Source organism: Ranitomeya variabilis, chromosome 4 (assembly GCF_051348905.1).
Source record: "Ranitomeya variabilis isolate aRanVar5 chromosome 4, aRanVar5.hap1, whole genome shotgun sequence".
Taxonomy (NCBI): domain Eukaryota; kingdom Metazoa; phylum Chordata; class Amphibia; order Anura; family Dendrobatidae; genus Ranitomeya; species Ranitomeya variabilis.
Genome location: NC_135235.1, coordinates 133,932,576 through 133,947,053, shown reverse-complemented (window position 1 = coordinate 133,947,053; position 14,478 = coordinate 133,932,576). Strand labels below are relative to the sequence as shown.

General features: G+C 40.2%; 1 protein-coding gene across 1 annotated transcript in view; it reads left to right on the top strand.

Moving 5' to 3' along the window:
- Window positions 1-13,668, top strand: part of CDH23 (cadherin related 23) — a 1,745,895-nt gene extending 1,732,227 nt beyond the window's left edge. Inside the window, exon 23 of the mRNA XM_077259281.1 lies at window positions 13,087-13,668. Coding sequence (XP_077115396.1) covers window positions 13,087-13,410 — 324 coding nt within the window. The 3' untranslated portion in view covers window positions 13,411-13,668. The remainder of the gene's footprint in view (window positions 1-13,086) is intronic.
- Window positions 13,669-14,478: the final 810 nt, after the last annotated feature.

The window sequence follows — 14,478 nt, the reverse complement described above, 5'->3', positions numbered from 1 at the left end:
AATCATTTTACAGCCAGGAGCTCTGCTAAAGCAGTGCTCGTGCCTGTAAAAACCCCGTGGAATGAATGGAAAGCAGGGTGACCTGTAGTTACCTTGAGTCGCGGTGAGGCGCCCTCTGCTGGATGTCCTCATATGAACTCGAGCGTGGGAACTTTTACCAGGCTCCAGTTCATATCTGCCCTCAGTCACTGGCTTTACCACTCTGGCGGAGAAAATTGCGCGGGAGCCCACGCCAATTTTTTCCGCCATTTAACCCTTTATTTTTACAAGCTAGAGTGCCCACATTTTGCACATACACACTACTAACATTAGTAGTGTGGAATATGCTAAAAAAAGGGATATGAGATGGTTTACTCTATGTAAACCATGTCTCATATCCTGTCGGGTTTGGGAAGGAGAAAGAAAAAGCCGGCAATTGAATTACCGGCTTTTCACATATCTCGCGCTGAATTAAATATAAATACAGAATATATATATATGTGTCTCAATGACATCTATATATATAATTGTCTAAGGGTTTTTCTGTCTGTCTGTCTGTCCTGGAAATCCCGCGTCTCTGATTGGTCGAGGCCGCCTGGGCCTCGACCAATCAGCGACGGGCACAGCATGGCGACGATGATGTCATAAAGGTTGCCTCGACCAATCAGCGACGGGCACAGTCTGCCGTGAATTCGCCTCGACCAATCAGCGACGGGCACAGTATCGACGTAGATGTCATAATGGTTGCCATGGCGACGATGATGTCAAAAAGGTTGCCTCGACCAATCAGCGACGGGCACAGTCTGCCGCGAATTCTGGAATCATCATTGTCCATATACTACGGGGACATGCATATTCTAGAATACCTGATGCATTAGAATATCTATATATATAATTGTCTGAGGGTTTTTCTGTCTGTCTGTCTGTCCTGGAAATCCCGCGTCTCTGATCGACCAATCAGCGACGGGCACAGTATCGACGTAGATGTCATAATGGTTGCCATGGCGACGATGATGTCAAAAAGGTTGCCTCGACCAATCAGCGACGGGCACAGTCTGCCGCGAATTCTGGAATCATCATTGTCCATATACTACGGGGACATGCATATTCTAGAATACCTGATGCATTAGAATATCTATATATATAATTGTCTAAGGGTTTTTCTGTCTGTCTGTCTGTCCTGGAAATCCCGCGTCTCTGATCGACCAATCAGCGACGGGCACAGTATCGACGTAGATGTCATAATGGTTGCCATGGCGACAATGATGTCATAAAGGTTGCCTTGACCAATCAGCCAATCAGTCTGCCGCGAATTCTGGAATCATCATTGTCCATATACTACGGGGACATGCATATTCTAGAATACCCGATGCGTTAGAATCGGGCCACAATCTTGTATATATATATATATATATATATACATATATATACACTGCATATATGTTTTAACGAACATTTGAGCACATAAATCCATTAGATGTCGGTTTTGCAAGCCTGCGAGAAAATATCGCAGTACGGATGCCATACGGATTACATACGGAGGATGCCATGCGCAAAATACGCTGCCACACCCTGCCTACGGATGACATACGGATCACTATTTTGGGAACATTTCTGCGTAAAATACGGACCGTATTTTCATACGCCGAGTGTGACGCCGGCCTTATAATGTAGTTTTAGGTCAGAGAGGGATGGTTAGGGATGAGCTAGCAAGGTGCAGGGACAGGTAGTGATGGCTACTTGCGGACATGTGCGGCACTTGCGGTGAGACAAAAAACATTGCTAGCAGCAGTTTTTTTTCTGTTGCTGCAAGTACCGCATTTGCCGGATCACTGCAAAGCCGCAAGTGCCGCACTTGTCCGCAAGTCCCATAGGGAATGAAAGAGACCGAACGCAGTAATGCCGTAAGTGATCCGTTACGCGGCAGATGTGGAAAAACTGCCGCTAATGGCAAAAATCGCTGAAGTGAAAGTAGCCTAAGTCACTGCCAACAGTGTCTGCATTAGTCATACTCACCAATGGGGGAGGCAGCACGAAAAGTGCCTAGGGCAGCAGAAACTCTAAATACGGCCCTGCCTACGGACAAACACGTACAGTATTAAAGTTCATCTGATTAGCCTCACCTTTGTCAGCAATTCTAATCAATAGTTAATGGCTTAGCAAAGCTAGGCATGTCCGGGCATATTCTGTTAAACTAAGAAATATATATATGTGTATGAATTATAAGAATATATCAAGGCGGTCCCTGATTTCCCCATCACTTGCAAAATGAGCAAATAATGGCTGAGACAATTTCCTGTCACCTGCCCAATGCCTGAGAATATCTCTCAAGTCACACTGATGGTCCGTGTGCTGTGCGATTTTTTTTTCCGCACCCAAAGACTTGCATTGGCGTTTCTCGGCTGAGATACGCGGACAGACGCAGCATGTTGCGATTTCACTCGCAAGTATAATACGGACGAGAAAAAATGGATGATGGGAGCTGCCCCATAGATTAACATTGGTCCGAGTGGTATGCGATTTTTTTATCGCTTTGCACTCGTCCGTATTACGCTGTAGTGTGAGCCCGGCCTAAAAGAAATATTGACACCTTAGAAACCTCAGGCATAATAAGGCAAAGGAGAAGCAAAGGTTGTAAATAGCATAGTTTGTAGATAACCCCACTAACGAGTTGCTCCTCCACCCTCTCTGGAAGTAACCAGAGCCAGAGCTGGAGGCCGAGAACCGCACTTCCAATGTGAACACCGCATCGTGTCTGTTTGTGGTGATCTGACTAATTGGATGCAGTTATAGTTTGATGCTTCTACTGAGGTGCTTGGGCTTTTAACTTTACTTTTCTCTATGATGATGGCTAATATATTCCTGACATGTTTGGAGAGATATTACCACTGTAGGATCTATTTGTTAGAGTATGGAAAAGAATGTTTGTTCTTACAGTGGTTGCGTTTGGTATATGCTGACCGCATTTAGACCCTTACCATTATCATGCCATATAAGTTAGAGAACCAATTACTTTACAGCGTGACAATCAATATGAAGAGAGGTTTGGCAACATCATGGGAAAAGAACAATACCTCAAGGGAAAGCCCCTGAAAACCTGACAAAAGGATGAATAATCTGGCATAGAAATGTACAGGGCTGTACGCCCTTGTACAAGTTAAAGAGCCCTAAATAAGAAAAGGGTCTCTGTAACAGGGACTCCACCCTTATAAAGAAATTGTGACACTCTTCTAATTAAATGAAAGATCACTAGGCCAATTAAGAGTGTATATTGGTGAAAAGTGGGCCTTATAAGTTAGCCCCTGCCTCTTCAAGGATAAAGAATCCAGTGTAAGCAAATCATTGGCTCAGCTTCCTCTGCTGGGAAGGGACCAGAAAGTAGATGCTAGCGGATACCAGATAGGTGTTTGAAAAAGGGCAGTGATGGATCAGGGAAGGTGTGCATCCTTTCTTACAGATTTTTTTTTTTCAGACTGAGCCCTTTTAACAACATTTTCAGTAACAATGGTGCAACCCTTCTTTTTTTTTTTTTTGCATACTCCTAAGCAACATGTACATTCACTCCGAATTTGAATTGTCATTTTTGTCAATAATTGTATATGTTGAAAAAAGTCTCCATGATCACAGTATATTGATCTTCTCAACCTGCATAATATATGACAGTGTTAACCAACATCCTCACACAGGGATCCGTGCTGAAAGTAGTGCTGGATGATTATATGAGACTGAAAAAGTTATTAGCACAGAGAATGGCTCATAAAGCCACCACCAGCACTGGCGACCAGTCCTCGGTCACAGAGGTAGATTGTCTTGCAGTGGTGTGCAGGCATTGACGCCTGGTTCTTTGCTTTGGTGGGAACTGGGTATGCATGGTGTGTTTCCTGTCTCATACTCTGATCATGCCTTGGTCTTGTTTTGATACATGCTGTGCTATGTTTTCATGTTTGTGTCCATGTTCTAATAAACTTGGAGTAATAATTATTAGCAAAGTTGCATGACTGTAAGCTATGAAAAGCAGAACTGTGGAGCAGGTAAGTCAAACTTCTAGCTGTATATTTTTCCTGAATCCGACTCCCAACTCCTATATACATGTATCACGCATAATAATGTCTAATAACACATTTACTTTTTAATAATTTTACTTAGTCGAGTGGCAAAAATAACACTAAATATATTGGTATAATTAAAAGGTAAATATTTATTTTTTAACATATTTTACATATTTATACCATTGCTGATCGATGGGCACCGAAGAAAGGGTATGAGATAGTAATCCACTCTGTACACAGGCTCAAAATGCTTCTACTGAGCTCAAGCACTTCTCTGTGCATGCTTAAGCAATCGGTACTGCTGCTTTAAGTAGTGAGCACCAGGGGCACAAGAGATAGAGGAGCCCAGCAGGTGTAATTGGACATGATGAATAGCTATTGGGCTGCAAAGTGTCCATATACTGTTGCACAGGGGTCCTTACTTGTTTGCCAGTGGGGAGCACCACATAGCAGTTTTTTGAGGAATTGGTAAGTGACCCAAGGACCCAAAATTCCACCAATCAGTGGCATGTTTAAAAGGGTTTTCCCACGAATAAAGTTGATTTTAATCACTAGATCTTGGAATAAAAACAAGTTACACAATTGGACAAGATAAAATGTTCCTGTGCCGATATAATCTTATAAATGTGCCCCTGCTATGTAATGGCCGTGTCTGACCGTACAGGGACATGATCTGATCATACCACAGCTCCTGGGCAGGGGGGAAGCAAAAGAGAGTATACAGACAGGACAGCATGGGATCGCAGAGACTTCTTTCTGTGATGTAAAACATTTATCGGTCTGTTTTTAAGCAATGTTTTACCTAATGGAAAGAGTAATTTTTGATCTTGTGCCGTATTATCTGTATACTGTCTACCCAGGAGCTGTGGTATGATCAGACCATGTCCCTGTACGGTCAGACACAGCCATTACACAGGACACAGCAGGGACACATTTATAAGATTATCTCAGCACAGGTACATTTGGTTTAATCACATCCATTTGTAGAACTTATTTTTATTCCACAGTTTAGTCATTAAAATGAACTTTGTGGGAAAACTCATTTAAGTAGTTAAAACATATATTACCGGTACATTAAAATGTACTCCTTAAACACTACTATGGTATATTCCTATGAAAATGAATGTAACAAGCAATGCAAATAATTAATTGATTAAATTTATAAGTCATTTATTATTTTTGGTTTTCGAGCCAAACACAATTTGAGGTTTAGGAAATAAAGCAAAAAAACAAGTTGGGCCAGATCCTAATCAATCCTCTGCGCAGAGATACCAGGAACCATGCGAACACAATATTCATGAAAAGTCCTGCATCCATATGTATGATATGGTTTTATTTGGATCCTATAACATCCAAAGTAGCAGAAAACACTAGTGCATTTCTAAGTGTGCCAGTCCTTAGTCATATTGATAATAAGAAATTAAAAAAGGTACAAAAACAAAACACATTCCAATCAAGTTTCTAAAAAAACACATGTTGATATGCAAATATTGTGGGTAATTAGTAAATTAAATAAACATCTTATGCGAATATCAGTGTAAAGAAAGTACATAGTGATATATAAAGATACAAACAACTGTAGCTCTCTTGTGACGTTAAAGAGATCCTAGCACCATGATTTACAATAAAGACATGACCATAATGGCGCTGTCATACAGATTAAGTTGAAGCAGTTAGTGAAGAAATCCACTTTATCATTATTCTTTAATCAGCATTTATATTTTTCAGATAATGAGATTTAGGTGCACAGGGGATGGACTATACACAGGGTCTTCTGCTATGGCCCCTTCACCTCCCTGTGGTGTTTGACTGACACTGCTTTTTCAGTGACCTGCCTCCTATTTGAAATTCTGTGCCGGGGCCGTCTTTGCAGCAGACAAAGCGTGCGCTGATTAATTTCCCGGCTGGTATTCAAGTTAATCTTAGTTTGAGATCTCGGCTAAATTACGTCTTTTAGAGAAGTTGTTGAAATGAGACCTCAATTTGCGCATGAGCGACCCCCCGGTGCAATTTTACTGAAGACCAGCCAGGATATTAATCTGAATGACACCATTCATTTTACCATAAAATGTAATTTTCACTTTAAATAACTTTTTATTTTTAAACCAATAGAGGTTTGTGAGGGCTTTCTTTTTTGTGCACCCAGCTGTAATTTTCATTGATGGCCTTTTGGGATATTTACGACGTTTTGATTGCTGGGGAAAGTTTGTGTTTCAATTTCACACTTTTGATGTGTAATGTACAGAATAAACTATTTTATACAGGTGCTTCTCACAAAATTAGAATATCATCAAAAAGTTAATGTATTTCAGTTCTTCAATACAAAAAGTGAAATTCATATTATACAGAGTCATTACAAACAGAGTGATCTATTTAAAGTGTTTTTCTGTTAATGTTGATGATTATGGCTTACAGCCAATGAAAATCCAAAAGTCATCTCCGTAAATTAAAATAATTAACAAAAAACATCTGCAAAGGCTTCCTAAGCATTTAAAAAGGCCCCTTAGTTTGTTTCAGTAGGCTCCACAATCATGGGGAAGACCACTGACTTGACAGATGTCCAGAAGGCAGTCGTTGCTAAAGAAGCTGGCTGCTCACAGAGTGCCGTATCCAAGCATATTAACTGAAAGTTGAGTGGAAGGAAAAAGTGAGGTAGAAAAAGGTGCACAAGCAACTGGGATAATCGTAGCCTTGAAAAGATTAAGAAAAGGCCATTCAAAAATTGGGGGAAGATTCACAAGGAGTGGACTGCTGCTGGAGTCATTTCTTTAAGAGCCACCACACACAGAGGTATCCAGGACATGAACTACAAGTGTCGCATTCCTTGTGTCAAACCACTCATGACCAATAGACAACGCCAGATGCGTCTTACCTGGGCCAACGAGAAAAAGAACTGGACTGTTGCTCAGTGATCCAAGGTGTTGTTTTCAGATGAAAGTAAATTTTGCATTTCATTAGGAAATCAAGGTCCTAGAGTCTGGAGGAAGAGTGGAGACGCACACAATCCAAGCTGCTTGAGGACTAGTGTGAAGTTTCCACAATCAGTAATGGTTTGGGGAGCCATGTCATCTGCTGGTGTAGGTCCACTGTGTTTTATCAAGACCAAAGTCAGGGCAGCCTTCTACCAAGAAACTTTAGAGCACTTTATGCCGACAAGCTTTTTGGAGATGGAAATTTCTATCTCCAGCAGGACTTGGCAACTGTCCACACTGCCAAAAGTACCAATACCTGGTTTAAAAACAACAGTATCACTGTGCCTGATTGGTTAGCAAACTCACCTGACCTTAACCCCCATAGAGAATCTATGGGGTATTGTCAAGAGGAAGACGAGAGACACCAGATCCAACAATGCAGATGAGCTGAAGGCTGCTATCAAAGTAACCTGGGCTTCCATAACACCTCTGCCGTGCCACAGGCTGATTCTCCTCCATACCACGCCTGCATTGATGCAGTAATTGATACAAAAGGAGCCCCGACTAAGTATTGAGTGCATTTACAGAACATAAATTTCAGTAGGCCAACATTTCATATTTTAAAATAATTTTTCAAGCTGGTGTTATAAAGTATTCTAATTTACTGAGATAATGACGTTTGGGTTTTCATTGGCAGTAAGCCATAATCATCAACGTTAACAGAAATAAACACTTGAGGGAGTTGACTCTTAACAGAGCTCAGCCATTCATGGCAGTCCCATCAAGAATGAAGGGAGCAGGAATTGAGCATTGTGTTTCACTATTGCAGAACTTCTTCTTACTAGACTATAACTACAGTTGTGCTCAAAAGTTTCCATACCCCTGCAGAATTTTTGCTTTCGTGGCCTTTTTTTTAAAGAATATGTATGATAAGACCAAAACTTTTTCCCACTCATGGTTAGTGGTTGGGTGAAGCCATTTATTGTCAAACTACTGTGTTTTCTGGAGGCAGATTTGCAATCATTAGCCCGGAAGCTGTGCATGGGACGTACTTGGACATACCAACATAACAACAATCCAAAGCACAAGGCCAAGTCGACCTATCATTGGCTACAGCAGAGCAAAAGTGAAGGTTCTGGAGTGGCCATCTCAGTCTCCTGACCTCAATATCATTGAGCCACTCTGGGGAGATCTCAAGCTCCCAGTTCATGCTAGACAGCCCAGGAATTTACAGGAACTGGTGGCTTTTTGACAAGAAGAGTAGGCAGCTTTACCATCTGAGAAAATAAAGAATCTCATCCACAACTACCACAAAAGACTTCAAGATGTCATTGATGTTAGAGGGGGCAATACACGGTATTAAGAAATGGGGTATGTGAACTTTTGATCAGGGTCATTTGGATGTATTGAGTTGTCATTATGATTTAAAAAGAGAAAACACAATAGTTTGACAATAAATGGCTTCACCCAACCACTAACCATGAGTGGGGAAAAAGTTTTGGTGTTATCACTCATATTCGGCAAACATTCTGCCAGGATATGTAAACTTTTGAGCACAATTGTATATCTATATAAATATACTCCATCTACATAAGTTTCAATCTACAGATGTGGACAAAATTGTTGGTGACCTTTTATTAAAGTAAGAAAAACCCACAATAGTCACTGAAATAACTTGAAACTGTAAAAAATAATTTTCAAGTTAAATTTACTGAATATCAACTAATGAAAATCTGGAATTGCTTTTGAATTGTGATTCAACAGAAAATATATATATAAAAAAACAGACTAATAAAAATGGTCTGGACAAAAATAGTGGTACCTCTAGGAAAGATTGAAAATAATTTGACCATAGGGACATGTTAAACTAAGGTGCGTCCTGTACTTGGCATCACAGGTGTCCACAAACTTGTAATCAGTCAGTCTGCCTATTTAAAGAGTGAAAAGTAGTCACTGTGCTGTTTGGTATCATGTTGTGTAGCACACTGAACATGGACCAAAGAATGGAGAGAGTTGTCTCTGGAGATTAGAAAGAAATTATACACAAACATGTTAAAGGTAAAGGCTATAAGGCTATCTCCAAAAAGCTTGATGTTTCTGTTACTACAGTTGTACATATTATTCAGAAGTTTAAGGTTTTGGACCAGCAGATGGACAATATTACAGGATATTGGCAACGACAGAGGACATTATTACAATATAGGGTCCAGGAAGAGAGATATTATTACAGGAAGGAGCCCAGTATGGTGGACAGTATTATAGGAAGGGACCCAGGATTGAAGACACTTTTAAAGAAAGGAGCCAGGATGGAGGACATTATTACAGGATGGTTCAAAGGACAAGGAACCAGGAAAAGGGACATTTTTACATGGTGGGGGCCATGATGGAGGACATTATTACAGGATAGGGTTTATTATTAGCGGATGAGGGACATTATTACAGGATGGGGCCAGGATGCAGGACATTATTACTGGATAGGTTACAGGATGGAGGCCATTATTACAGGACAGGGGCCAGGATGGAGGACATTATTACAGGATGAGGCCCTGGAAGGGTGACACAGAGGGATGGACCGGGACAGAGGATATTATTACAGGACAGGACTAATAAGAAGGAATATATTACAGGATGAAGGCCAAGGTGGAGAACATTATTACCAATTAGGGACCAGGAAACATGACATAATTACAGGACAGGGGCCAGTATGGGGGACATTATTATAGGACAGGAGCCAGGATAAGGGACATTACTACTGGATAGGGACCAGGACGAAGTATATTATTACAGGATAGAGGCCAAGATGGGAGACATTATAACAGGTTAGAGGCCAGGATGGATGACATTATTACAGGACTGGAGGGGGAACATTATTGCAGGACAGAGTCCAGGATAGTGGATTTTTACAGTATGGGGCCAAGGTGAAAGATATTATTACATGATGGAGGCCAAGACAGAGGACATTATTACATGTTAGGGGCCCTAACAGAGGACATTTTTATGGATAGGTGCCAGGATGGGGGACATTATAACATGTTGGGGCCAAGATGGAGGACAATATTATAGAATAAGGGCCAGGACGGGGATATAATTACAGGTTGAGGGACATGACAAGGCACATCATTCCAGGACAGAGGCTACAATGGAGGACATGAATACAGGGTACAGGGAACTGTACATCTGACCAACATTCTGGTGGAGATCCAGGTCCAAATTTTGCATAAGGGCCCACAGGATTCTAGCATACCTCTTTGTATATATATGTGTGTGTATAGATACAGTATATACAGGTCCTTCTCAAAAAATTAGCATATAGTGTTAAATTTCATTATTTACCATAATGTAATGATTACAATTAAACTTTCATATATTATAGATTCATTATCCACCAACTGAAATTTGTCAGGTCTTTTATTGTTTTAATACTGATGATTTTGGCATACAACTCCTGATAACCCAAAAAACCTGTCTCAATAAATTAGCATATTTCACCCGTCCAATCAAATAAAAGTGTTTTTTAATAACAAACAAAAAAACCATCAAATAATAATGTTCAGTTATGCACTCAATACTTGGTCGGGAATCCTTTGGCAGAAATGACTGCTTCAATGCGGCGTGGCATGGAGGCAATCAGCCTGTGACACTGCTGAGATGTTATGGAGGCCCAGGATGCTTCAATAGCGGCCTTAAGCTCATCCAGAGTGTTGGGTCTTGCGTCTCTCAACTTTCTCTTCACAATATCCCACAGATTCTCTATGGGGTTCAGGTCAGGAGAGTTGGCAGGCCAATTGAGCACAGTAATACCATGGTCAGTAAACCATTTACCAGTGGTTTTGGCACTGTGAGCAGGTGCCAGGAAGCATGAAGTGCTCCAAAATCTCCTGATAGCTAGCTGCATTGACCCTGCCCTTGATGAAACACGGTGGACCAACACCAGCAGCTGACATGGCACCCCACACCACTGACTGTGGGTACTTGACACTGGACTTCAGGCATTTTGGCATTTCCTTCTCCCCAGTCTTCCTCCAGACTCTGGCACCTTGATTTCCGAATGACATGCAAAATTTGCTTTCATCAGAAAAAAGTACTTGGGACCACTTAGCAACAGTCCAGTGCTGCTTCTCTGTAGCCCAGGTCAGGCGCTTCTGCCGCTGTTTATGGTTCAAAAGTGGCTTTACCTGGGGAATGCGGCACCTGTAGCCCATTTCCTGCACACGCCTGTGCACGGTGGCTCTGGATGTTTCCACACCAGACTCAGTCCACTGCTTCCTCAGGTTCCCCAAGGTCTGGAATCGGTCCTTCTCCACAATCTTCCTCAGGGTCCGGTCACCTCTTCTCGTTGTACAGCATTTTCTGCCACATTGTTTCCTTCCAACAGACTTACCATTGAGGTGCCTTGATACAGCACTCTAGGAACAGCCTATTTGTTGAGAAATTTCTTTCTGGGTCTTACCCTCTTGCTTGAGGGTGTCAATGATGGCCTTCTTGACATCTGTCAGGTCGCTAGTCTTACCCATGATGGGGGTTTTGAGTAATGAACCAGGCAGGGAGTTTTTAAAAGCCTCAGGTATCTTTAGCATGTGTTTAGAGTTAATTAGTTGATTCAGAAGATTAGGGTAATAGGTCATTTAGAGAACCTTTTCTTGATATGCTAATTTATTGAGACAGGTTTTTTGGGTTATCAGGAGTTGTAGGCCAAAATCATCAGTATTAAAACAATAAAAGACCTGACAAATTTCAGTTGGTGGATAATGAATCTATAATATATGAAAGTTTAATTGTAATCATTACATTATGGTAAATAATGAAATTTAACACTATATGCTAATTTTTTGAGAAGGACCTGTATATATACTCTTCCCTTTAAGGAATTTGCTGAGGGTTTTTTGTTTTTTTAATGTTCTGCTTTTATTCTTCCCACTTCTCTAAACTGAGAACACTACAGCGGATATTAATTAACAGGGGAAGTCCGATTAGTTCCACCTTTTATAGTTTCCTTTTCAAGTATGTGATCCTAACAGGTAATACATAATCTTCTGACTTGGTCACATCAGTGGTAAATAAATATAAACCACTTCTTCATCACATACGATTGTGTCAAAAATATTACCCAACTTTTTAAAATAATTTTTTTAGATAACCCAAATATGATTTAGGAACCAAATTTGCATTTCTTATTCTGAAAATGGAAGCAAAGGGAAACGTCAAATTATAGCGAATACATAGAATTAAGTAATTCTTGGAGTAGAGTTGCAAGTTCTTTCAATAAATGAAAATTGACTGTACAGTAGTGGATGGTAAGGGTTTCTTCACTTTTTATAAATTTATGGCAGAAGTGTCTAAAATATAAATACTTTTCATACTGTATCCATACATATATTCTCTTTTTAGTACAAAAATGAATTCCAGTAAAACAGCAATATAGACAGCTAATAACTTTCAGGTGAGAAGCAGGGACACAGGGGCTCAATCTATGCTCTCCTTTCCTTTGTGACTGGAGATGGCCTCAGTCTTTCTTCAGTCGTGGAGAAAAGTAGCGCTCAGTTTAGCGTTTTTGACCTTTTGTTTCAGTTGTCTGTGGGGGTCTCATCACAAGGGCCTCCATCATTAAAAGCTTCTGACATGCCTCAAAAGTTTTCTGAAAGAGCAATTACAATTTAATACTAATTGACAGATTGACTGTGACCTGATTCTTTAGTTTATCACATTACAAGGACTGTACTATGAAAAATTGATCAGACTGATATCAGCAATTTTGGCGCAACACTCAACAGGATTTTTTTTCTTCTTCTTATGAAGTTAACCACAGTTATCTTGTAATTACAAGATCATCATGCTTTCGAGGTTCACACTGGAATGACAAGGGGAGCCCCTGATTATCATTGGGAGTGCGGCTATCAAGCATAGCCAAATGTCTCATACTACAGATTTTCCTACATTTAGCAATACACTTAAGATAATCGCATGAGATAATTCTATAGACACAGTAATGACTTTGCCGGGATCTCATACTGTGTGTGAGTTCTGTGAAGAGTTTACATTTGTCTATGCTCTCATTATGTATTCAGATAAAACACAAATGCCTTTAATAGTACAATAATAGTATTCTTTAATAATAATATTGTATTTCGTATTGTTCTGTGTTATAGTTGATCCAGAATGATTTGGATGAAGATGACGATCAAAGCCCAAGACATGGTTCTTTGCGTTTCAAGCACAAACATCCAGTGGAAATAAAGGGACCAGATGGGATTCATGTGGTACACGGAAGTACTGGAACCCTTTTGACGTCCGACATCAATAGTTTACCAGAGGATGACCAAAAGGGCATTGGACGATCTCTGGAGACACTAAACACAGACAACTGTGCTTTCATTGATAGAAATGCTCGCACAGAATCAGCAAAATCCACGCCAATGCACAAACTGAGAGACACCATAATGGAAAGCCCTTTGGAAATAACAGAATTATGACTAGAGGTGGCCTCATTGGTCTAGCAGTTAAGAAGTATGTACTGAGTCACTGATTAAGCATTGCAGCACAAAATGGACAGGGGCTGGTTTGAGCCAGCATAGTTACAACGAGTAAGATAAAAGCACAAATGCCCACCCGTTTCTTGGTGGGCTTGTAAGTTATGCAACAAATAATTCCTATAACTCGGAAGAGCCATCTTGAGAATATTTTTCCAGTATGACTGTAAAGTTGTGATCTAAAGGAAACATACCAAATTATGGTGCTCCACATGGTACTAGGAAACAAGAAATAGCAATCATGGCAGTGAAGGGAAGAAAATAAATGCTAAGACTGGCTTGGTACAAAGAATTCTTTCCTGCCGGCAGTGAAATACTCTTCTGGTGTCATTGGGAAAAACACTGGACAATAACACTGCCTCAAGGCCTGTGAGGTCATAACACGGATTGAACTTTAGACTATTGTCCTTTTAGTTGTGCAGCCCTACCAAATCCACAAATTCCAGAGCACAACAAGAAGACTGAAAGCATTTTAGTGTGTAATTTAATTCATTTTTAAATGTATGTGAGTTTTGTGAGGTTTTTTTTTAATGTTTGTTATGAAGAGAGGAAAAAATCTGGTACTTTAAAATGGCTTTTGTCTGGTTATTAAACTCAATACACTGCACTTTTTCATATGTACGTGGAAACATCAAAACAAACTTTTAGTGCATAATCATGGTACGGTTTTGGTTATTTGTTTGGGTATTCTAAGTATCCTACAATATTTATGCTCTAACAACAAAAAGCATAGGCAGGCAGCCATAGGAACCTTCAATATACAGTGGGTACGAAAGGTATTCAGACCCCTTTAAATTTTTCACTCTTTGTTTCATTGCAGCCATTTGGTAAATTCCAAAAAGCTCATTTTTTGTCTCAATAATGTACGCTCTGCACCCCATCTTGACTGAAAAAAACAGAAATGTAGTAATTTTTGCAAATTTAATAAAAAAGAAAAACTGAAATATCACATGGTCATAAGTATATTTGAGCTAGTACAGCCATGCGTCTTCTTGGGAATGATGCAACAAG